This window comes from Xenopus laevis, chromosome 1S (assembly GCF_017654675.1).
Source record: "Xenopus laevis strain J_2021 chromosome 1S, Xenopus_laevis_v10.1, whole genome shotgun sequence".
Classification (NCBI taxonomy): domain Eukaryota; kingdom Metazoa; phylum Chordata; class Amphibia; order Anura; family Pipidae; genus Xenopus; species Xenopus laevis.
The window spans coordinates 119,155,780-119,181,897 of NC_054372.1; the positions used below are offsets into that span (position 1 = coordinate 119,155,780).

The 26,118-nt window shown below is 39.4% G+C and overlaps 2 protein-coding genes across 2 annotated transcripts in view; one reads left to right on the plus strand and one right to left on the minus strand.

Annotated features, from left to right (window-relative positions):
• Nucleotides 1-273: 273 nt before the first annotated feature.
• LOC121398968 (protein kinase C, brain isozyme-like) lies at nucleotides 274-7,423 on the minus strand. Its single transcript, XM_041578647.1, has 4 exons — nucleotides 5,866-7,423; nucleotides 4,413-4,502; nucleotides 3,430-3,536; nucleotides 274-465 (listed from the first exon to the last, which is right to left on the minus strand). The coding sequence occupies exons 1-4, from the start codon at nucleotides 5,912-5,914 to the stop codon at nucleotides 274-276; spliced, it is 438 nt and encodes a 145-aa protein (XP_041434581.1). The 5' UTR covers nucleotides 5,915-7,423.
• Nucleotides 7,424-9,284: 1,861 nt separating this feature from the next.
• The window catches only part of LOC108706963 (phosphoglucomutase-like protein 5), a 77,679-nt gene continuing 60,845 nt past the window's right edge, over nucleotides 9,285-26,118 (plus strand). Inside the window, exon 1 of the mRNA XM_041580145.1 lies at nucleotides 9,285-9,407. Within this exon, the coding sequence (XP_041436079.1) occupies nucleotides 9,291-9,407 (117 nt within the window). The 5' untranslated portion in view covers nucleotides 9,285-9,290. The remainder of the gene's footprint in view (nucleotides 9,408-26,118) is intronic.

The window sequence follows — 26,118 nt, forward strand, 5'->3', positions numbered from 1 at the left end:
AATCAATTGGAATGTACCCAAGGAATTACATTTTTACAAACAGTTGTGTTTTGCACTACCCCTTCAGTTAAATTTGCACATCCACACAACTGATACATTTCTTATCCATTTTATCAAATCAATATGTTTACTGAATCTAACCCTAAATATACTACTATGGTCTAATTGCAACTACATATATTCAATTGTGCAGTGACAGGACTGTATGTAAATACAGATATATTATATAAAGTAATTTTATTAATAGCATAACATGTTTAAGAAAAATAACGGCTATAAATTACATTTACTATTCTGTACCTGAGTTTGAAAGGTTGTAAATGCCTGGCATAGAAATGGGCATTCTTTGCCTAACTGTAGAACCTGGGCTTCTCTTCTGACGTATTTGAATTCCTTCCCAGTTTTCTTCTGCATGATTTTGACTGCCACAAGTTGGTCCTTTATGGCATACGAGGCTAACATCACCTAGAAAAAAACAGGAAGAAATTACATTGTGCCCTTTAGTGTTCCAGCACTTGTGTCCTGCCCACAGCAATTGATGGGATACATTCGCCGATAGTGAATTCTCTTGTAGAATTAAGTCTAAAGCAACTATCCAATTGCTTTTAATACTGTATATCATGACTGAAAAGTTTCACAGATGAATTCTCTTTTGTTTACCTTAGGTTCTGTTAAAACAACTAGTTTTGGAGGAATAAAAATTATTCCTTCTCCAATATATTTTCTAACCAACAAGAGCCAACTTGCCTCTTAATATATGATCAAGATGACATCTGATTATGACCCTATACTCCAATTACAGTATGTTCTATGTGATTATGATCCTATACTCCTATTGCAGTATGTTCTATGTTACAATGTTATTCTGTGTACAGAAATGTAATCTGCTGATTGTCATGGCATTTTAGACAGGGTGTCCAAGCACTTTTGGTAAATAAATTGTGCAGATTCTTTTAACCAGTGTATTAAAGAACATTAAGCTATTTTGTGTCAAGAGAAAATATCATCGGCTTCAGACAAAGCAGACATTGTTTGTCTTAGTAATGTAATATAGTTAAGATGCACCGAATTAAAATACCCTTATAATCTGCTACAGACTAATGGCACACTTGAGGGGTTATGCACATGCAGATAATTTCCAATACTATACCTATTCCCTGTAACAAATAGCATCCTCCTGTCACAACATACACTCAGACGACCAGGCTACACCTCATGTGTGAATGCCATTAAATGAAAACTATAACCTCCGGCCTGTTTTTTAATTAACTTAAATAAAATGAAGTTTTAAATAAACCTATTGAATGGTTCCCAGTGTGCACTCACTACCAGCGGATTGTTATCGAGTAGCACCTGGGTAATTTGTTAATTCCAGTGGAGTGCAGTCACACCAAGGCTTTTTCTATATATATACAGTGTATATATATATATATATATATAGAAATGCTTTGGGTGTCCGCACTCAATCTCCAGTAGAGCAGAGGTGCACGATCAATGTTCATAATATGCAGTAGTAATGGATCAGCACACTCATTGTAAAAGTGAATATAGTGTTTTTATTGGTAACACAGCATTGTTATCCTTACAATGCTGTGTTACCAATAAAAACACTTTATTCTCTTCTACAATGAGTGTGCTGATCCATTACTACTGTGTGTATATATATATATATATATATATATATATATATATATATATATATATATATATATATATATATATATATATATATATATATATATATATAATACACAAAAGCCATGAATATCCTGTAAATTATATCCTTATAAACGGTGAGTTCTGATGTCATCAGTTATAAACGGTGAGTTCTGATGTCATTTCTGTCACATGACTCACTGAAACTTGTGTATTATAATAAATAAAGTACCCCCAGTTGCAAAATATGAGGATATTAGAAGTTACCTCGGAGTTCCATGACCTGTATAAAAACACTCGGCCTTCGGCCTCGTGTTTTTATATGGTCATGAAACTCCTCGGTAACTTATAATATCCTTATATTTTACAAGAGGGGGTACTTTATTCACTATATATATATATATAAAACAACAAATTATCTAAGATAAGGCTTAATATGATTATATCGGGCTACATGTATTGGGCTGTCCACAAATTTATCAATATAAAAACAAGAACCACAAGGGACTTTTAACTCCACAATACAGGCATCCAAAACGATCTAAAGATAATATGAGTAATTACACCTCAAAGTGAAAATAAAAAGTAATTTTTTTTATTCTTAGTCAAATAGAATTAAAAACATTTAAAAATAAATTAAACGGAAGGGATCCATCCTATATGGACATTAACCCCATTAACTGATTGTATTAAATGATTATACAATCAGTTAATGGGGTTAATGTCCATATAGAAGGGATCCCTTCCGTTTCACATGCAGCGCTGCTTATTTTTAAATGTTTTTAATTCTATTTGACCAACATGGCATGGTGGTGAATAAAAATCGCTTTTTATTTTTAATTTGAGGTGTAATTACTCATATTATCTTTAGATCGTTTCGGACACTTGTATTGTTGAGTTAAAAGTCCCTTGTGGTTCTTGTTTTTATATATAAATATATATATATTTAAGTTAATATTGGCCTTTTACATCTCTTGTCTTGAACCACCATTTTGTTATGGTCTGTGTGCTGCCTCAGATCACTTGACCAGAAATACTATAGCTCTAACTATAAAAGGAAAAAGTATGGAAGCAAAAGGCAGAACTCTCTCTGTTAACTGGCTCAGGTGACCTAAAATGTATGGTTTGTTTGTGTGCACTGTGATTCCTAGGATTCCTGGCAATTTTCTATTTATGATTACCAATGGCACATACTACTAAAAAAATATATTATTATGAAAATGGTTTGTTTACATGAAGCAGGGTTTTACATAGAAGCTGTTTTACGCAATATATTTTTATAGACATCTACATTGTTCGGGGGTATAATTTGAACAGGCACTGCAAGAATATGAACACTATGAACGGGCATTGCATGAATTTGTATTTTCTCTGCCAGCAGCTATTAAAATATTAATGTGGAAGATATGATAGTAAAAGTAAATAGCATTAGTAGAAATCCAAGTGCAGCTAACCCAAGTCGAGCCTCCTTTAATTACTTTGGTTAGAGAAAATAATAAAAATCTCAAAGTAGTTACATTATGAAATGCTGGCTCTTTCTGAAAGCATATGACCAGGCAAAATGACTTGAGATGGCTGCCTAAACACCAATATTAGAACTAAAAAAATGCATGTATTGGTTTAGGAAAAAGTTATTGGTAGAATGAATTACTTGCATTTACAGTTTTATTTAGTGATAAAACTATACCATAAAAATCATAATTTCATAATTTTCTTTTGGTTTGTATACTAGATCAGAACGTTAGATTTTTCCTTAAGAAGTTGATCACTCACTTTGCCGAAGTTGCCTTTCCCCAGCTGTTTCACGAGTCTGTAGTTTGTAATACTGAGTGGCGGTGGTGTTTTTGCATCCACTCTATTCCTTTTCTCTTCTCTTCCATCTAAAAGGTAATAAAAATAGTTTTATGCAAAGTTAAATCTATAAACACTGAATGTCTTAAAAAATACATTGTCATAACAGCACTATTCATGAACGTCAGAGTTTTAGCATTTTTATTTTTTTTTTAAAAGTTTTTATTTTAAATTTTAAAACATTAAACATGTACAGATCAAAAGAAAGTTTAGAAGAAGAAAGAAAGTTGAGAGAGAAGGAGGGAGGGGAGGTAAGGTATAAATTGACATATCCATGATATTAGAACATATGCAGTTAACCAGTTAGCATTTTTATTTTTACTGGTAGAAGCATTTTACTGCTGGAGCACCAGGTCATTAAAACAAGGGGTCTATCAAATTAAAGGCCTGATAATGGATCTGGGCAAATGCCTCTTTTGCCCTTTTATTAAAAAAAAACCCTTAAATAAAGGTAATGGAACTGGCATTATCAAATTATTGGATTTTTGACAGATATAATGGAAGATCAGTGGAACATACTCGACTGTAGAGGTGAGAGTGATTCTCTTTTGATTTGTCATAGACCGATAATGGCAAACACTTGTTTGGGGTTTGCATACCCGGCATGAAAGTGCCTCACGAAGGAGCAAAGGATTATATTTCTATCAGATGCTTAATGTGAATTAAAGGGATTGGATACTGGCACCCCTAGTGCATTATATACTTGGAGTGCCAGAAGAACACTACGTATAGTCACAAGAAGTGGCCACAGGGACCCAAGGACATTATGTACAGTGAGATGTAGAGGAGATAATCACCCCAAGCCCACAATAAACAATGTCACACAACCCAAGAACATTACAAACAGTGAGAGACATAAATGATAAAGGGCTACAACAATATAGAATAAAGATTATTCTGCTTACCAGCTGAGTACTCCTCCGGGCTTCTTGATCTCTTCTTTATACACCGTTCTTCTTCTGCATTTAATGTCTTCTCGCAGTGCCTTATTTTTCCTGCAACAACAAAATTGTGAAATTGAGCACTATGTAACTCTCTAATGTCCAGTTTAGCTATTAAATCTCCAAATGTAGGCTCATTAAAATGGTGGAAATTCTGATCCTCACTTGGAAAACATTCCTGTGACAACTTGATCATAAATGGCATTTGACAACTATATTCTGAGTGACGTGATAGCTTAAACCTTACTGAGCATGCAGCACTTGACTGGATACAGCTACCACAAGCACAATTATGTATTACTGTGGCCCAATTTAGCTCCAACCTTAGTACTGAGAAGGGTACTGCAATCCAAGTACTATAACCTCATTTACACAGTAAGAGGCAGCAGATATTTTATAAAGTGAAAGGAAGTGGGTACCCCCAACTACATTGCACAATAAGACAGTGGGGCTAATTTACAAAGATTTAGGCTTAATTATACCAATGCAGTAGCCTGCAGCATCCTTACTTTTATTTTCTAACTGAAAATAAACTGATCAAAACTAACTGTTCTGGGTAAACGCAGCCTATTCATTATTGGCATCCTAAATACATCACTTACAGTAAAATGCAATGGTCACAAGCATCCCAAAAGCATTATTTATTACTAATAATGAATAAGATTGTTATTTGCAGTGATACACAATGGGTATTAGCACCTTAAGTATTACACCAAGTTACATTAATATTGCAGGTATATGGCAAATGTAGACCAAGTGCAATACTGATTAGCAATGGGCACTGGCACTCTGGGGGCATAATATATATTGGAAGACATAGATTCTGCCACTAAAAGCACAGTATATACAGTGTGAAGTACTTCAACATGGTAAATGTAGCACAGTAAATATTTGGAGTACCAGTGGGAAGTGGCAGTTATAACACAGCATAAACTCATATAATAGTACCCCAACCACATTAAACAGTAAAAGCCAGCATTTACTAGCACCCAAATACAATATATAAAGTTAAAAGCACAAGCACTCCAAGAGAATTGTTGGTTACTTGAACCAAAAATTGTTATAAACTGTATATACAACTGACACTGGTACTTGGTGGGCATAGTATACATTGGATGACTTAGCAACTGACACAGTATCAGGTACTGGAAATTGTATATTTAGCACATTTTATATTTGGATTAGAAGTGGAAAATAATTCAATAAGTTATTATACACTACATATAGTCATATGTTGGTACCCCACCTATATAAAACAGTAAAGCCAGAAGTTATTGGCACCCCAAGTAAATGAAGTATAAAGTGAGACTGAGGCAGTGATTACTCTCATACCTAATAACATCATACAGAGCAACAGGAGAATATTTACATTTGCAAAAAAGAAAACATGCTAAAGCAATACTTGTTTTCTCCTTACCAGAGAAATCCTCCTCTGGACCACTGCTTCTCTTCCTCTTCAAATCCATGTTGTCTTCTTCTCAGCAGATTCTTCTTTTCCTTTTCTTCTTACTTTCCTGCTAAAATGAAGTTTCTCTCTCTCTCTCGCTCTCTCTCTCTCTCACTCTCTCTCTCTCACTCTCTCACTCTCACTCTCTCTCTCTCTCTAATGAAAAATAATTGCCAAATCTCCAAAGAGTAGGCTCCTAGGAATTAAGCTCCTCACTGGCACAAAGTCAGGAAGTGAACTGGTCCAGTTACTGGTCATCAGTGACAGTTGGGACCTGCATGGTATGAGGCTGCTTGAGCCTTACAGTGTATAGTGCATAGAGTGATGCATTGGGATACATATGAACTATCATTTTGGTTCCATAATCTAATCTGAGCTACACAAGACTTTTAAAACAATATAGGATTTTATGAAACCAATTATAAACATCTCTCTTAACAAGTCTAAGCTTACATTTTATACAAACACACAGTGGGACTGCTTTTGGTGGCCTTGCAGGCATCATATTCTATGGTGTTTTTCTTGCTCAACTCTTTTACAACCATTTTTCTCCAGGGGTTTTTCTATTAAACAAACACTTGGGTGAATTGGGAAATATTTCACTTTGACCTAGATATAAGTGAAATATACTCATTCATCAGCCATAGAGCCAATGGTCATATTAATAAATATTTCACCCATTATGGGAAGCTTGCCCTATTAAAAGTTTTTATCTCTCCATTGCCGTCTCCAATCAATGCGTAACAAAAACTATAAAACCCCATTCAATCCCTGCATGTGATTCACCAGAAGTAATGCTGTGGCAGATGGTAACCTTTCTGTTGCAAAAGTGAAAAAGATGTGTTTTTTTTACTTGAGCCAAGGCTTGAGAAAAGGCAAGATTTAGCCCAAAACGTTGCCTGTTGGTTACTGACCAAATAAACACAACTTTATCACTTTTGCAACAAAGAGGTGCTGCAGTGATTTCTTCTCTATTATATGTTTGACCACCTGGCAAGGGTCTTTGAACTGCTCTGCACTCTCCCCGAAAAGGGTCTTTGAAAGGTGGTTGAAGCACACACTTTCTTGTACTTAGATGGTAATCTGTCTTTTCTACCTGCTTGTTGCACAGGTGTGTTATGACTGAGGCATTGAAGTCTCCATTAAAACAACATACATGGGGGGTAGGGCCAGAACTACAGGTAGTCAGGTGCCTAGGGTACAATGTAAGTGGGGGGGGGCAATTTGGGAGAATATCATTGTTCCCACTGCTTCCTCACCTCCCTCTCTGTATGGAGCAATGGAATGGGGGTGCTGGCAGCAAATAACGGGGAGGAGTTTTGAATGAACAGATGTTTGGGTGTCAGACAGCAGAGGTATATGTCTCTGGTGCTTCTGGGGAGGCACAATTGCAGGGAAAGCATGTAGGAGAGTGGGAGACAGTGGAGAGGAGCTGGGAGAGTGAGCAGTGTAAAAGCCAATTAATATGGGGGGCTTTATTTGGCAGCGGGTGCAGTAGCGATGCTGGTGAGTGATCACGTTATGCAGGGCTGCCATCAAGGGGAGATAGGGGGGACAGTTGTCCCGGGCCCGGTGGGTTTTGGGTCTTGAGGGAGGGCCCGGCCATGCTGCACTTGATTTAGCTGGGCCCCCTGCAAGCATCAGACTGGACTGCTCATCTACAGCCTGCACAATAAAGACCTTCAGTCATTGGATAATGCAAGAAGAACCCACCCCTGTCCAATCACAGCACAGATAATTCGGGTCCTCAGGAGGAACAGGAAACAGAAAACAGCGTGCCTGGAGCCAGCCTGCAAGTATGACACAGGGGAAGTGGGATAATAGGCACTACATGAACTCCTGTCTGTAATATGTGTAGGGAATTAGTGCAAACCCCTTGCTCTTATCCCTGTAAGGGCAGAAATACAGAGCCTTTGTCTGTGTAATGTAAGCTGTTACCTAGCAACCAGCTGTTGAGTGCAGTAGGAAGTGACACAGCAGCTAGTGAGTGGCTGGCAGGAAGAGGAAGTCACAGAGACTGGCAAAAGAAGAGAGCCTGGCATAGAGAGCCGCATGGTGGACAGAGAAAGAGACCAGAGAGCTGCTGGTGGGCCCAGAGAGCTGAGATGCTGCACCAAAAGCATTCATTTGGATCAGGCTGGCACAGGGAAGCCACATACTGTGCCTGGAAAGACAGAGACTGTGAAAGGAATACAGACTGGAGGAACAACCAGCAGGAGATTCCTATCTGAGCATCCAAAGGAGCTGGTAGTAGCATTGTATGACTGAATGTGCTGGACTCGCTTGAAGAGAGCTCTAAAGTATCCCAAGAGGATTTGTGTGACTATCCTGTTTAAAGGGACAGTACCCTAAAGAGCGCTGAAGATAAACAGACTATTAAAGAACATTAAGGGACTTTGCCTTTTTAGTTAGCTAGACAGATTGTGCTAGCAAGTTAGTTAGTGAGACAGATTGTGCTAGCAAGTTAGTTAGTGAGGCCCTATTGCGAGGCCTGCATGTATTATGAGTACCTCAGCTAGCTACACTTTGCCTGATTAAATATGTCTGAATGACTATTATTCCAAATAAAAAACACATTTGCATGAGTCTGAATCTTTTACTCACGGCTGCCATCGGGCCCTAAGTACATGGCTGTAGTTACTGGGTGCAGATCCTGGTAAGAAGTGGAGGGGACAAGCATCACAGCCACCAATGTACAGCAGGGTCTTAGAACTCTGTGATGGCTGAACTGACTGTGACTGACACAACATGTTTCTAAATAGTGCTCAAATGGTTGCTGCTGCTCCTGCCTGCAAACATACTTCTCAGAAGAACAGGGTGGAGATTTCCTGCAGTGAAAACTATAGAGTTGTAGAGGTGGTTTTCACTCAGCAACAGTTGACTAGCTATACAGATTCAACATGTCACTGATCTGAAGTCCTCCTGCACTAAAGGTTACAAAATAGCCATTCACTCTGACTGCACAGCTAAGATGGCTGAAGCAAATTGTATATAACTCTGGTTATATTTATATCAACCCTAACTCACCCTATCCACAGCAACCCTAATTCCACCTATTAAACCAGACCTAACCTGACCCATTGTGCCACTATCACTTAGAAACCCCAGTCCAGCCAAACCACCAGAGGAGGCAGGCACAAGTGGGGGGGGGGGTGGATGAATGACATCTCTGGTGCAGAAAAAATCAGGAATGGTGTGGTGCCATGCTTTATTTGAGTGCCCTATGATCCTTGGCACAACACTTATTTATCCAGGGCCTTTTCACTTCACATACTGCAGGTATCTTCTACTCCTAGGGAAGTAAGTGCAGAGCACCGTCCCCGCCTTCAATTATCTACCAGAAACAGATATAATATGGCTTCTTTTAGGTGCCTCAAAGAATGCACAGGAGCAGGATGCTAGCAGGAGCCTCAGACAACCCGGCAGGCCCCCCACACCCCCTCAGCACGTGCTGGCACATGCATGTGCCATACACAGATGAGCTTAAACTTCAGACCGCTGAACACTTTTCTGTGAGTTAACATTTGCTTGGCAATTTGGCAAAGTACAAGCTATTCAAAGCAATTGCAAAAGTAGATTTGCACAAACACAATGCAAAAAGGGTGTTTAAATGATTTATTAGAAGCCACATGCATAGGGGCTTTAGGGTGCATTGTACTACATATCCACTTTCAAAGGGAACAACAAACAAAAATGTGCAAAGGGCCACCCCCCACTCATGAAACCAAAGGTGCAATGAACACACATCACAGCAAACTTTTAGGATTCTTATAAAACATTAGAAAGACAGATCTGCATACAGGGGCATTGCTTATAATAAATATGTTCTTTGCTATATGCCCCTTGTATTCTGCTCTAAATTATAAGGATACAGTAACTTTAAGTCTTACCAAAAGCTCATCATACTTGCAGGAACAATGGAATAACTGTAACATGCAAACTTTGAAAGTATAAGGGCCTCTCTGCAACATATTAACTGTCAAAGGCTTTACACAGGGTTAAACACAAAAAAATGGTATGTCTTTAAAATGCATCAGAAGAAATTCACTGGCACACAGCGACACAGGTACTGCAGTACCTGTGTGCCAGTGAATTTCTTCTGATCCGTTGTTACAAGGTGGGACGCCGATTCCTCCATTGCTGTGCTCCAGGGATTATCCTAATTGAAGGCCAGGGTGTGCGAGTGCTACTCGATTACTTTCCATGTCTTTAATATGCGTCATTTACCTGGATAATGCTGTTACATAGTAACAAAAAGAAATATATATACTTATATAATAAAATAAATGTAGATTTATATTTCAGTGCAAAAAACAAAGGAATAAAACAGTGAAAGGAAACTGGTGGTTACATGTCTGCATTTGGACAGCAGGGGGTGCTGTGTGAATATAACACGACTAATAGACAATTTTGTTTTTTAAATGGATTGTGTATCATGCCATACCATTTATGTATTTATTGTTTTGAATTCATTTTAGGACTGATACGTAATCATATGTGCCTATGATTACATATTAGTAGATACGAAACGCGTCAGGACATGCGGTTTTGTTAATATGAAATAAAGTCAAGTTTTATCTTCACTGGCTGGTTCAGAGGTTCATGCTCATTTTATTTATTCCTGCATTGCCACCTCAAGCTACGGGTTGGGCGCGCAGCACCCGTGCCATTCACCGACATTGATGAGTGCGAACTCTAATTGTTACGCCTTGTATCGATTGATTTTCTGAGTGGATTGGTCCCGAAAGTGACTGACATGGGGTACATACACCCAGGTCAACATACCTCCCAACATTTTGGAAGTAAAAAGAGGGACAACATTTTTTTTCCGCACGTAGCACAGCAATTTCTTGACCACACCCCTTTCTGTGGCCACACCTCCTAATTACCATGTTTGTTTTACAAAATTTGTCAGGTAATGAAAGTTTGAAAATATTTCTCCTCATCTAAACTGTGTTTTTGTTTCTCAAAATTGTTACAAAGTATCTTATTTGCACCTGTTAGCTGTTCTGGGCTCTCTGCTAAAAGCTAATTAAGTGAGAAACTTTGTTTCTTTTTCTGGCTGTTCAGTGCATAGAAAAGAGGGACTTTCCAGTACAAATGAGGGACTGCGGGTTGAGCTGTCAAAAGAGGGACTGTCCCTCCGAAAAAGGGACAGTTGGGAGGTATGGGTCAATTCCGTTATCAGGCGAGCCATAGTTTAATTGAAAGTGCTGCCTAGCATATAGAGTTTGGAGTTTTACATACCCGGACCATTGCATTTATATAATCAGCCATTTATCCACCTTTCTTTATGATAGAGCAGCTTTTTGTCTTATATAGCACCATGAACGTATGCAGTACTTTAATCAGTGAGACTAAATATGCAAATGCTGGATATTTTAAATATACAGTTGGTGTAAGGTTCCTGACCCAAAGAGCTTGTAGTTCTGTATTGAGATCTTTTCACAGCTTTTCTGCCAAGGCTCTTTAGCTATCTGAAAGCATCAGCAAATACGTGACTGAGGATGGAAGAAATTGTTGCTCCTGCAATGGATGTTTCCTTATTTATAGGCAGTGGTATAAAAGACTTGTACTGGGTGGGAATTACCCGTGTCTTCCTATATTAAGTACTAAATTGATCAGTCTGTTCGATTAATCTCTTTAGGGCTCTGCCTATGGTTTTCGTGCAGAGATCATTTGGTCGGATGCTTTAACCACATCATAGGTAACCAGTGGGATCTGATTTTGAGAGTAATGTGTTGTATCTACCACACTCCTGCAGTTCAATCCTACTGCAATGGTGGTGCTGGTCCTCTGTTGACCCGGCAAGGTCCCTTAGCAACAGCAATTTTTGTACACGGATCCGCAATCACTCAATTCTTTGCAGTTGGGGATATGACCCCTCTTTTTATAATAATATCACCAACAGTATCAACGTTTCAGGGGGTTTCACCCTCCCTTCGCGATACAATCTCAAGTGCAACAATCACCTAAAACCATAGCCCTGTCTCTTCACCCACAGTCCAATACTCACAGTGAAAAAAAAAAAGTTGAAACCCCCCCTGAAATGTTGATACTGTTGGTGATATTATAATAAAAAGAGGGGTCATATCCCCAACTGCAAAGAATTGAGTGAGTGCAGATCTGTGTACAAAAATACCTGATCTGAAGAGACATGTGACACCAGGACAAGGTTTTACTTGCTTTGAAAGCTAAGTAACACCTTCTTTTTCCTATATTACTGTGAAACACCCTTGCTATGGAATATTGCTCAGTAGATCAATCTTTTCCCTTGTGCTGCCAGTAGTTACTTCTTCCATTCGCTGCACGTATGCACCTATTTGGTTTGTCTTTGGTCTAAAGCGCATTAGCATTTCTTCTTTGATTTTGATATGTGCTCATCTAAGTGTCAAAAACGTAACTAATACATTCCTCCTAATCAGACTGTAACTCAAAATTAGCTCTATCTCATGCTTTTGCAGTTTTACTGGTTTAATAACAGAAATAAGGCAAATTCAGGTTCACAGAATAAATGTTTTAAGTCATAGTATTAGGGTTTAAACAGCAGCACAGTCTGAGCCCCCAGAACTTAATCTACCAAGGGAACCTTCTTTGTCCATAGCTGAGTCCCTCAATTGATGATGCACTCATAGATGAAAAATAACCCACTATACTCCTCATTGGACTCTCAGGCTACTTGCTACAGTAGTTTTAATTATTTTACTCTTCTAGAATGACTGTATTTACATGTAGAATACAACCAGGGGTATAAATTGCACACATAAAAAAAGGAAAGGAAGAAGCTTTCTGGACCTCTTTTGCCCTGAGACCTCACCCACAATCGCAGACTTTGTTTCCTCTGTTGTTATGCCACGGGCAAGTAATGGAAATTTGAAGCTATCCCACTATCCCATTAACAATTAATGGGTCATAGGGGGTGGATGCAACTGCTCACATTACAGAGTTGATAAAATGTTGTAAAAGCATATGAGTATTTCTGTCCTTGTATCAATCCAGTGCCAGGGGTTGTGGGCTCCCAGCACTTACAGTGATAAATGCTCTGGTCTAAACATCAGGATATGTGGTACCCAGATAAAGTAGTTCTTTCTGTCATTGGACTTCTAACACCAGTATCCCTTGGCAGAGTCTGGCTAGAGGTTAAATGGTTAAATATAGGTAACACAGTTGGGGAGCCAATGGGAACACAGTTGGGGAGCCAATGGGTTGAGGCCTAGAGTCAATTCTATAGGTGACACAATCAGAAGCAAATGAACATTCTAAATCAATCCTGGAGAACAGAAGAGTTAGCACTGCCCCTTTTTATTTACGTTTTTATGTTTTCCACTGGATTTTACCTGAAAGCATTATGTTTTTTTTATCATGGTTCAGAGAGGCGTTGACATGTATTTATGCACACGAGATAGATTACAGTATTTAATTGTTCCCCCATGTGTGAATATTTATTATTTCTTATACTGATTTTCCCTTTAATGCAACATATTGTTGATTAGTGAATGCATAATTACATTACTGGCTTCATGCTTGTTTCAGTCATTCTTATTCAGTCTAAATATTTTGGCATTGCTTGTATTTTCTTCATCTGGAGTACTTTAAACTTGGTTCAACACAGAACACAAAGCTGAGGCATTTTATTGAGCAGTACAAGCTCAATTTCACAGGATTAAAGGCTACATTGTAGCTACACTTCTTCACATTACCTAATTTATTTATATAAAATAATTTGTAGCTATCACTTTGTCTTGGCCCGGAATTTTAGTATTAGCATATCACTGGATTTACTTAGTGTTTATTGTAACTACTCTGTTATCTCCTTGTTTGGGAGTTTACAGAAGATGCATCATGCCATGCAGGTTATCCACCCAATGGGTAGATCAGGTCCATTCTATAGGATATTCTTTAAAAAATCAGCAGCCACTAGAAATGCTAATTTCCCTGTTGTTTGTACCTAGTCTAGTCTGTTTAGAAGGAAAAATACCTCCTTTTAAGTTCATATTTGAGGGAAACCATGATAGCCTGCCTCTGATTCAATTTCTTATCATTTCACCAAACTCCTCAAGCTAGCAGAATCATTCAACCATTCCCTTCCCTTGTTCTATGTTGAAATGGTGCATTCTGGGCAAGTGGAAGCAGGATCAGAGCAGGCAGGACATTTGCTACACAGCAATTATTTTGCTGTTATTGGATAGTGCTACTTAAAGGGGAACTCCACAAAAACATAACTTAAGCTTTTTGAAAAGTAAACATAATTTCAAGCAACTTTGTAATATACGTCAATTAAAAAATATGTAGACTTTTCATGATTTTTAATGGTTTCTGACCGTTCCCCCTGCTCTTCTGCTGATATTTCTGACTACTTTGCTGAGCTGTCTGACTACTGTTACTTTGTATCAGCAGCCATCTGTCCTTAGACTGCATCCTCCAAACCTCACAATTCCCTGCACACATGATTTCAATAATGCAATGCATTGTGGGTTAGGTAGTTCCTGCATGCTATCTGGAAGCTGTAGGGGAAAATACTTTTTAGAATGATACATTTATATTAGATACCTGACTTTCCAAACTATGTCATCTGGGATGATAGAATTCTGCATGTAAAAGCTGCTAAATGCCATTGTCTTCTAGGATGAGAGAGATACTGAGCTGAAACTGAAGGTCTTAATCAGTACAGATGGAACTTCTGAGTCACACAGCTCAGAAACCCTACTCCCATTTGGCATTCTGTGCCAACCTGGAGCAAATACCATAGACCTCTGCCAATTTAAATAGGCTAGCATGTAAATGTAAGCTGCACAATATCCATGTATTGTTACTAGATCCCATGTAAACATTAGCCAACCAGTTCACCAGAAAAACGTATTATTCTGCAAAATTGCAATATTAAGGCTCCCAAAAAGTTGCTGAACTATATGTGCTGAATATGCTGGATGATGGTTTCCTTGATCTGAAGCTTAAGCTTGATCTGAAAGCTGAAAAGAGTTTGGCTATTCCTTAAAGACTATATTAAGTAGATGCCAGTGTGTCCCTCCAGGGCATGTGAAATCATATTGGATATATCCTTTTTTTTTCATTCAGTGTGTCGTTTCATTTCACAGCTGCAGTTTGTGACAACCCCTTTCCGAAATGTTTCAGTACACTGCAAGACTTTGCAGCCATATAGGGAAGTATAAACCATTTCAAGTTACACTGAGCCCTTTCCTATAATATATCAGCAACTGCAGGCATGTTGATTTCTTGGCAGCGGCAAATGTTCTCTCCAGCAGGGTAAGTGTCACATTCCTTGGAGAGATATACAGCAAGGATTGGAAAGTGCAACTGGAGAGAAACAGCACAAGGTGTGCACATAGTGCTCGTACTTTCATTTGCACAGGGAATTTCAGGACCTCATGAACATAAACTACATGTTACTTCTGCATAGAAATGATGTATCTTTATATGAAGAAAAGTAACTGACATCAGTAGCAGTTGCTAGACCCTAAAGTAAAAGAGTTTAGGGCTCCACATTATTTAGAACCCTCACTGGTAACTACAGTATATTCTGCTTCATCTCTCACACTACTTTATATCAGTTTACTGCCTCACATTCCTTATTCTTGTGCTGGCAAGTAAGACAGCCTTTTTAATTAAGCTCCTTCAGTGGAACATTTACATGATTTTTTTGTGTATGTCCTTGGTGTTAGGCAACAGCAGCCATTCCAGCACTTTGATATTTGTAGCCATATTATTAATTAATTTTATAGTACTTTCTAGGATAGTGAGAGAGTCAAATCTAGATAGAATGGGAAGCCTGTGCTCCAACATGGATTCATAGCAAGGAGTAGCTCTACCCTAGGCTTTGATTTGCATAAAGTGACTCTGTATGGTATCCAGACCACAAGGGGCATCTTGAACCTAGGACTGATACTTAGGGGCACATTTACTAATGGGGTTAATTAACCCCTCGATATTTGACCCTCAAAGTTAAATCCTTCGATTTCGAATATCGAAGTCGAAGGATTTAGTGCTATTCATTCGATTGAAGGAATAATCGTTCGATCGAACGATTAAATCCTTCGAAACGAACGATTCGAAGGATTTTAATCCATCAATCGAACGAATTTCCGTAGAACACAAATTGTCTAGAAAGCCTATGGGGACCTTCCCCATAGGCTAACTTGATGCTCAGTAGGTTTTAGGTGGCGAAGTAGGTGGTCAAAGTTTTTTATAAAGAGACAGTACTTCGACTATCGAATGGTCGAATAGTCGAACGATTTTTAGTTCGAATCGTTCGATTCGAAGTCGTAGTTGAAAGTCGAAGTAGCCAATTCGATGGTTGAAGTAGCCAAAAAAAACTTCGAAATTCGAAGTTTTTTTTATTCTTATCCTTCTCTCGAACTTAGTAAATGTGCCCCTACAACTTCCCTAGCAGTCTCCACATGGTGTCACAGCATCAGGGGCGATCCTGGCCATTTTTCCACTCAAGGTGGCCTACGTTCTGCCGCCCCCCCCCACGGCACTCACATTTTCAGTGCCGGAGTGGGTTGGGGGCGTCCATGTCGCTAGTGCAAAGAGCGTAATTGCACTCTCTCTACTAGAAGAGCTGTATTTCCTGGTAGAAAAAATGTAAATTCTACTCTTAGTTACCAGGAGTGGCGTTTTTGTCGCCCCTGGCAACCAGAGGGGGCGATGCCGCCTGAGGCGAGCGTCTCAACTCGCCATTGGTGGAGCGCCCCTGCACAGCATGGTGTCTCTGCTAGACTGTCCTGGCATTTACCATCTGGCACTACCTTGCCTATGTGGATGATTGTCTTTGACAAAAAATTTGGTTTGTTTGTGTACCTCCCTGTAACGAACGTACCTGGTGGTCATGGGGGGGGACGGCAGGGACGCCCGCCTCGACGAGCGGCTTCCTGTAGGCCGCAGGCGCCGGCGTCTTAGGGCGCGCGTGGCGCGCTCTGGTGTTATTTAAAGGCGCAGGCGCGCTGACGTAGTGACGTCAGCGCACAATGGCGCCCAATTCAAACACTATTTAAAGCTCATTAGGGCTGTGGGACCTTGCCCGTGATAGGATTTTGTTCCTGGTGCTTCTGAGCCTTGTGCTATATTCTGAACCTGTTTGATTCCTGTTTTTGACCCCTGCCTGGCTATTTGACTATTCTGACTTCTGGATTCTGACCCTTGCCTGATTACCGACTACCTCCTCTGATTAACCCTCTGATTGACTTCCTGGTTTGACCCTTGCCTGCCTGATAACGTTTATTCTCTGCCTGCCTCGACCCGGCCTGATCTGACTACTCTTTTGCCTAAACGCCTTGTACTACGATCTTCTGTCAAAGACTTTGCTTTACTGTCGTGCCCCTCTGCTTATCCAGAACCCTCATCTTGCACCTCTCATTTAAGTCCAGGTGGCATCCAAGTAAGCCGAGGGCTCCTCCCGAGGCCCAAAGGCGGTCACACTACTGGTGAAGCACGAGCCGAGACCAGGGTGCCTGGTGTTTTGTTCTGGTGTTGGGTGCCGACTGTGACACTCCCAACATCTGAAAAATGAAAAGAGGGACAAAAAGATTAGGGATGCACTGAATCCAGGATTCTGCCTTTTTCAGCAGGATTCGGATTCGGCCGAATCCTTTTGACTGGCCAAACCGAATCCGAATTTACTTATGTAAATTAGGGGCTGGGAGGGACAATCGCTTGTCTTTTTGTCACAAATCAAGGAAGTAAAACATGCTTTCCCCTTCCCACCCCTAATTTGCATATGCAAATCAGCCGAATCTTTCGGTAAGGAATCAGGGGTTCGGCCAAATCCAAAATAGTTGATTCGTTGCATCCCCAAAAAAGATCGACACACGTTTTATGGTCATACCCCCTAAATGCCATGTCCATTTTACAAAATTTGACAGGTTATAAAAGTTCTGGGAGTATTAGGGTTATGTTTTATATGTTATAATAGTTTCGCTAATGAAGGTGAAATTGTCCTTTAAGCTGGGAGTCACAGTTCTCCCAAGAGACTTTTTTTTATCTTGTATGTAAGTGCAGGTGCTGAGTCTTCTGGACTCTCGGCCAAAGGCCTCTTATTTAATTAATTTATAGAAATGTTGTATCATTTTCTGGTGTCAGTTCAGATAAAAATGAAAGTGGGTGCTGAGCTGTCAAAATCAGTACTGTTCCGCAGAAACCGAGACAGTTGGGAAGCAAGTGTTTGTTTGCTGCAAGAACCTCCTGGAGTCTTAATTTATTTTTATACACAGTAGCCGAAGTGAGTTACAGTTCTGCTTCACCTCCCCATCATACCTTCGACCTAGTGAAGGCCCATTCCTGAATGTAACCCTTGCTCTACTGTATATAGTTGGACATAACATGCTCTATCTTAACAATGCCAAAAATAGCATTACACTCCATAATAGACTCTACAGCATCCACACAAAAAGGCCACCTTGGCAAAATAGATGTTTCTGGTCAGCTCTTTGATAAGCACTGTGCGATAGTCTACATGGCAATATGCAGCACTGTTCAAAAAACCAATTGTCGGCATGAAAGGAGTTAAACCAGGGGTTCTTAACAATTGTTTTGGGACTTATAATAATAGGTGCATATGCGGTTTAGTGTGGATCGACATGATCCATTTTAACATAGTGACAGTGCTTTAATAAATTTTAGTAGTATTTTAGTAAATAAATAAGGTGCAAATTGCATAATAAATTCTAAATAAATGTTTGGGTGGCAAAATGTATTAAGAAACCCTTGTTCAGGATTGCTCCTGCCTTGAGGCATGTTGAGAAACATACTTCCGGTGTCTGTATGTGGCAGGTTAACAAGGAGACAAAAAGGCACCTCCGTTAACTTTAAAAGCCAAAACTCTAATTTTAAAGGGATTCTATCATGATTTTTATGGTGTAATTTTATTATTTATAAAATACACTTTTTATACTGTAAATAATTCACTCTACCATGTAAAATGTAATTCCTAACCCAACAAGTGACAGAGGTATATTAGAGCACAAGCCACATGGCTGGGGCACATGGGAAACTGACAATATGTCTAGCCCCATGTCAGATTTTAAAATTAAATATTAAAAAATCTGTTTGTTCTTTTGAAAATGGATTTCTGTCCAGAAGTCTGCTGGAACAGAACTATCGACTTATGCATTTTGAAAAAAACACGTTTTCCTATTACAGTATCCCTTTAAACCATAAATCCATCTTTTATGCATACAGTGCAATTGCTAGCTGTGCGGCATTGGAAAACTGTCGCAGTGCAGTGCAGAATATGGAATCTGACCTGCCTGTATTTAAATACATTATTGTTGCCAGTCCCAGTACCCTGGTAACGGAAGCAATTCAACAACTTAATAAGCATTTTAGTGACCTACAACAGTTATTGAGTATGTAGTCAGGAAGAATTTTTATGGGCTTCAGTATTTCATTAACTGTTGAGTGATGGAATAGTCTAGCTATTCACATTAGAAAAAAGATCATTGCACTAGATCTTGTGATTTTCAGTTCCTTATTTTAATCCTTACTTCAGAGCACTTTTTTCTTGTTTTTTTTTCTTGTTTAGAGGGAAACACAATTTGACACATTATACTTATGTAGTGACCCATAGGGTCATTTTCCCTTATGGTCTGAAAATTCAACATTGTTGGGCCTAAATTGTATCTGGGAGGAGTTTGTCCCATGTGCAGTGAGCCCTGGTAGATTCCAGTTTTGGCCAGAAGGTGTCACTGTTGTACAAGGAGTATAAAAAGCTGAACTCCCATGTGCTCAGTCCCTTCTTTCCATTATCACTCCAGCCAGGAGTGAATGAACTGTAGCAAAGATGTAAGGGGCCTGAGGAATTTGAGAGGCCCATGGATGACTTGGGATACGAGCCCCAAGCCTGGTGAGCTTAACCATGGAGGGTTTAGAGCTAGGAGGAAGCAAAGAGACTGCGACTGAAGCTGCCTTTGGGTGGATGCCAGTAAAGGGGGCTTGGTTATGCTTGCACTTTAGAGCTGTGATGGGAGCTGTGCCCTGAATATGAGGACAGGTGTTGTCCGTGTGCCTGCTACATGGGAGCAACTACCTCTGTCCATCAGGAGAGGTATTTCGGCAGGTAGAGCTAACTGGGAGAAGTTAAGAGCTCTTGGGAAAAGGGACTGGGACTCTCTTTGTCCTCCAGGAGTGGAGCGTGGGACTGCGCCTGGTAAAGACTGTATAAGGATTGGGACTTTATCACACAGGGAGTGGCGGGCCAGGCCAGCTGGGCGCCCTAGGCCACTTTGCCCCCGATGCGGGTGTGAGCAACGTGCGATCATGTATAACTACGGGCATGTGCAACCGGGGGCGTGTGCTACCGTGCACAACCGATGGCGTGCGTTACCTGAAGAAAACACTTGATGGACTAGGGGTAGGCTGCATATGATGTACGTGCCTGGCGCCCCCGAGCTTTGCTCCCCAGGCACGTGCCTTCCCCTAGTTCCGGCCCTGCACACAGGATCCCCAGGGCAGGGGTATTATTGAGATTTGTGTTTTAACTGCAATTTGTCTTTCTTCTACGTTCTTTATTCATATATATATATATATATATATATATATATATATATATATATATATATATATATATATATATATAGGGACCTATAGGAGTCACAGGCTCCTATAGAGTTAAATCCCTACCTTCCTTATCTCCTTTGTTATTGGGCATAAGCCTCTGTAGCATTTAATTTATTACACCAACAGCTTTTGGCCAAGAGTGTAGTGTCCTCTGTGATTATCATCTTCTGTTACCTCATCACTCATGTTAGTAAACCTGGGGCCATTGTTCTTGTAACAATAAACTACTACCTTTTGTTTGCACCAAAGAACCTCCTGGTGTCCAATTCCTATCTTTTATCATACAGTAGCCTGTGTTTTGTAGTACAACTAAGTCCCAAGGGAAAGCTTCCACTTGGCGAAGGCCCTGGCCAGCTGGACACTTTAACTATTATGGTCTGGATAGCCCAGATTAGCGTTACATAAAGTTTTATCTGTTTTACTGTAACTGTGTGTGTTTATTGTTCCTAGTGGGGCCACCTGTAGGTGCATCCCTGGATCCCAGAGGCACTGCCATTGAGAGAAATTGCCTGTACCCTTTCATTTAGTAAAAGGGATTCAGGACTTGTGTATGGTAAGATGTTAATGATGTACATCCTATAATACATGTGGTGTAAAAATAGGGTTATATTTATTCTGTTTATTCAGTTCCCTTTGTAGAATTTCAGTAAAGGAACCCTGAAGGCCTCTAAAAGTAACAGTGAGGAAAATGCATCATTCCAGTCATTCATCAGATCAAATGAGAAACGATTGTTTGTTGGACAGTTAAGCCATAGGCTTTAAATTGCGTAATATTCTTAAGTTAGGACTCTATAAGCAAAAGCAGTTATGTAATAGTCAGAAGAATTAATTAGTAAATTGGATAAATGGCAGAATGTAGAAAGGATTTAAACATTGATTTTGCTTAGCCTTAAAACAGGCACCTTAACATGTACAAAATATATTGACAATACACAACATATTGAACAGGGTTCAGTGCCAGGCTCTGTCTGCAAAGAGGGTATAGAATAGATACAAGACATTTGCAAAACAAGGGTATATACAGTATAACATGCGTTATACATGAAGATATAATTTTGTAAACATGTTGAAAATAATTTTTGGGTACCTGCATCCAAAGGATATAAATGAACTGGAAATAATTTAGAAAAGTCCAGATAAGTTTATTGGCGGGATGAAGGACTGAACTTTTGATGAAATATGTGCAAAACAATCTGCTTATTTTGGAAAGAGGGTAAATTCAAGGGAAAATTAATAATTTGTATAAATCCATGCATGTATCAGGGGCTTTCAAAGAAAATCCTTGTTCCCAAAGTAATCCAAGTAACATGGGCTGTACCTTACAATATGAGAAGAGAGATGTAAGAAAAAGAGTGGGTGTTTTATTATAAGGTCAGTAAAGTTATGGAATGTATTGATTATGGAGGTGGTAATGGCTGATTTTATGTATAAATTTTAAGAATTGATTTTTAATTTTATGGACTCTAAATGGTATCCTTGATCCAGGGAGCCATCATCATATTACAATATTTGTGCTGGAAAGGATTTTACTTTTCTACTAAATTAGTTAATGAATAATTAGAGTACTTATAAGACTTCCTCTACATTAATTTGATAAGGTCTTTTAAAGGCTGAATTTGGTTGACTTGTGTTTTCTCTCCAACTTCAGTTCCTATATTGAAATATTAATATTATAAATCAAGGTAAAAATTGTGTTTTACAAATGTGTCATTCCTAGGGTACTAAGGGAGACACGGATTTTAGATTTGGCCATGTAATTCAGTATAATTGTTGTTGTTCTTTTGATTAACATGTCTTTAAAAAGCCCCATAATATTTCACAGAGCAGCAAGAGAAATGTCCAAAAAAGGGAGACAGCAATGAGAATGTATTCTTAAAGTAGATGTTAGAGATAGATCTTGTGAGAAGGAAAGATTATTTAATCAGTAGGCATCGATCTGGGCAATTTAATCACTGCAGTGTTAGGGTTTAATAACCTGCTGGTCCACTGAGGAAGGGTATGTCTTGTTTTATTCCAGATCAACATAATGAGGGTTTGGAAAATGTTAAATATGATAGTGTTTTGTTTTGTTTTTTTTTGCTACAAAATATTTCATTATTATCCTTTCTATATGTGGGGAACTTGTAAACTCCTTGCACCCTGGCTACAGATGAACCTAGGATCCCAACACCGCACGGCAGTTCCATCTGTTCCATATGGCAGAAACCGTACTGTTATATGTGTTAAGAGATAAAAAGCAATTGGTTTTGAAAATCAACATGAATTAATGGATAGACAACTACATTTGTGCATATAAATGTGTATGTATAAAGGTGAACTAGAGATGTGTATGTGTGTACATGTTTCCAGCTCAAAGAAAATGGCAAATGTTTGCAGAGAACATGTAACAATATGAGAGGCAAAGTGAAGAGGGTTGGCATAAGATGGGTAAGGCAAATGGATTGGCAAACGACAATGGTGTGACACAACAACAGAAGGCAATTTATATCTGCAACACTCTTTTTATAGTAAATACATGTCTTTATTTTTACATTCTGCATCTCAATAGACAAAGATATGAACAAACATTTGAACACCACTGTGCACTTTGGCTTTTCTAGATGTCATACAGAGTACCGTAATTATCCATGTTGCTCAGAAATAACTTTATACAAAATGTTGTGTTTTTCTCCTAACAACCTACATTTTTAAGGCACACATCCATGTTTTGCTTAGAGGGAAATTCAGCCTGGCCGAGTCAGGAAGTCTGAAATAAAGAAATATTTTCCTGTTTTCTTCACATGTGCTGGTAATTTAGCTAGCATAATATATTGATAGCTTTGTGTGCCTGTCACAGATTACTTTTTGGCAATGGCATTAGTCTTAAACCTTTGAGACCAAAAAAATTAAACCATTTGTCCTCCCACCCCTCCATCTCTGCCTGTGTTATAATTCCTGTTAATTTTTAAGGAAATAGTTTTCATTTGGCTTTCTATACTATGTTCCTATGTTAACTATTCACTGGGGTTTCTATAATCCGTTTCTAATCTGTGAATTTATGTAACTCTCATATTAGCTACATGTGGAGTTAGTGGGAAATCTTAGGAGGTACCCCTCTAGAGATGAATGTTTTATTTGGGTGACAGACAACACAGTGTAACCCTGTATGTATATAAGGAAGGGGAGAGGTCTAGATCAGTGTGTCTTGGATACATCTCAGGTTTTGGGTGGATGGATAGTTTCATTGATAAGGTGTAGTATGGCAGCTCCCTTTGACAAGATAAAATAAAAATATACACATAGGAATGATCTATGTCAAGAATAGAAAAACAAAGTAGTAAAATCAATAACAATGCTGTGTTATAGCTTTGAATTTAAAGGTACATTGAAGGTTTTATATAACTTTCTATAATTATAAGAAGACCATTTTTTTATTTAATTAGTTGCCTAGTAGGGGAAAAATTGCATGACATTTTTACAGATATTTCAGCCCATAAGTTTCAACTCAGCTCCATAAACCCGCATTGACAGACATTAAAAAGCCAATCTAAAAAGGCTGTTTCTTATTTGAAACACCAAACATCTAATCCATCATGCTTGAAAACCATCTGGTATGCAGGCATGTTGAAAACATAATAACATCGTGGGAACCCATTTAAAGATTAACAACTAATACAACCCAGAAGAGTCCTACCCTTGTCCCTTACAGTATGTGCAGAGTGTTATGCAGAGAAGTAATGGGGGTCCTGCCCTTAGTAGTGTAGTAATTAGAAATTGATTTGTGAGTCATGCCCTTGAACCTAAGAGAGGTAAATAAACAATGTTGAGGTCCTCTGTAAGGACTTACCCTGGTGGTCTAGTGGGTGGCGGGGTCCACCGCCGCTCCTTCGGCGTGGATGCCCGCTGCATTGCTCCTTCTCCTCCTGTGGCCGGTTCCCCTATGGCGCACACTTCCAGGTTTATGCGCCAGCGTGATGACATCATCATGCATGGCATGAAATTCAAATGGTATAAAAGGGGATTGCGGGTTACAGCACATTGCCCGTTGTTCAATTCGTTTGTTCCTAGTGCCTTTCCTAAGTGATTCTTATTGATCCTCTGGTTAGTTGACCCTTGCCTTGCCTGACTACTCTGATCTCTCCAATCCTGACCATTTGCCTGTCCGCTGACTATTCTACGCTCTCCAACCCTGATTCCGGCCTATCTGACTAACTCTGCTTGTGCTGGCCCGGCCTGCCTGTTCCAAGTGGAGTTCCTCCATCCTGGTGAGACGATTGTGCCCCTTTGCTCATCCAGAACCGTTAGCTTTGCTCCTCTCTCATATAAGACCTGGCGGCATCCAATTAGCCGAGGGCTCCTCCCGAGGTGAAAGGCGGCGGTTATAGGCAGAAGTGAGAGCCTAGACCTAGCTTAGCTTGGGTTCTGGATATAGGGTGCCGTTCATGACATCCTCATGGACTCCTCCCCTTTGCAGAGTTATTGGAGATGATGAACAGGAAGAGAGATCAGTGCACCTGGCTATCCCACCCCCTACACCAAGAAAATATGAAAACAAGTGTAGGGGGTTAATATTGAGACCCAGCACCCAAGCTTTACTTATGCTGCATTCACTTATACCAGTTAGTGATGGGTGAATTTCTCCGGCTTCACTTTGTTGGACAATTCCGATGACGACGAAAATTCAGACACCGGTGTCAATTCAGGCACGCATTAACGTGTCAATTCAGGCACGCGTCAACGGGTGCCTATTAATTGTCGCTGCGTTGCAATTGCAAATTTATTTGGCGGCGGCGATACGTGGAAATTTGCCGCAGATTCCTGCACAGGGGTCCTTACAGACTGTCTATTCCCATATTTTGCAGGGCTATGAAAAACACTAAAATATGGGTCCATCAGACAGTTACAGGGTAGTGGAGGAAATATGAAAACCAGTGTAGAGGTTTATCAAGATCCAAACCATCTATAGTCAGGTCGACAGGGATCAATAACCTGGGGAAGACATGCATTACCCCTCCTGACACTTCAAACCCTGGGGTAGGGAATATGTAAATTAAAAAGTGCCCCAGCTGAACTACTTATATATTGGGACATCATTATAAAGAAACTGTACCCCTATACCTAGGGGAACTGTTGTGCAGTTGTTAGCATAGATGTCTTGCAACAGTTGGGTTCTAAATTCAATTCCAGCCAGTGCACTGTGTGTATAAATGTAACTGGGTAAATTGTAAGCTCCACTGGAGCAGGGACTCGTCTGAATTAAATATACCCTCTGTAAAGAGCTGCATAATGTTGGTGCTCTGTAAAGAAAGTATTATAATGATAATGGGCACCTACTACCTTAATTTCTTTTGATGAGTGCCCTATAATATATTTAATAGAATCCCTTTTAGTAAGGCACATACCCTGAGAAAAGAAGGGGAGTGGATGTCCCTAGACACTACTTTTCTTTATTAAGATCCAATATGAATAAAGACACAATAAAACTACAAAACAATATAGCACATTGTATTTTAGAATTTTTTAAAAAATTTTTTACTCCAAAGGTATATGTGTGTGTGAATGATAGCACAAAACCTGCTCAGCTCTAACTGTGTGGGTTACATCTCTCATACAAGCTGACAGACTTGACAACCTTGGACAAATGTTGCTGCACACAAAACAGCATCCAGTTAC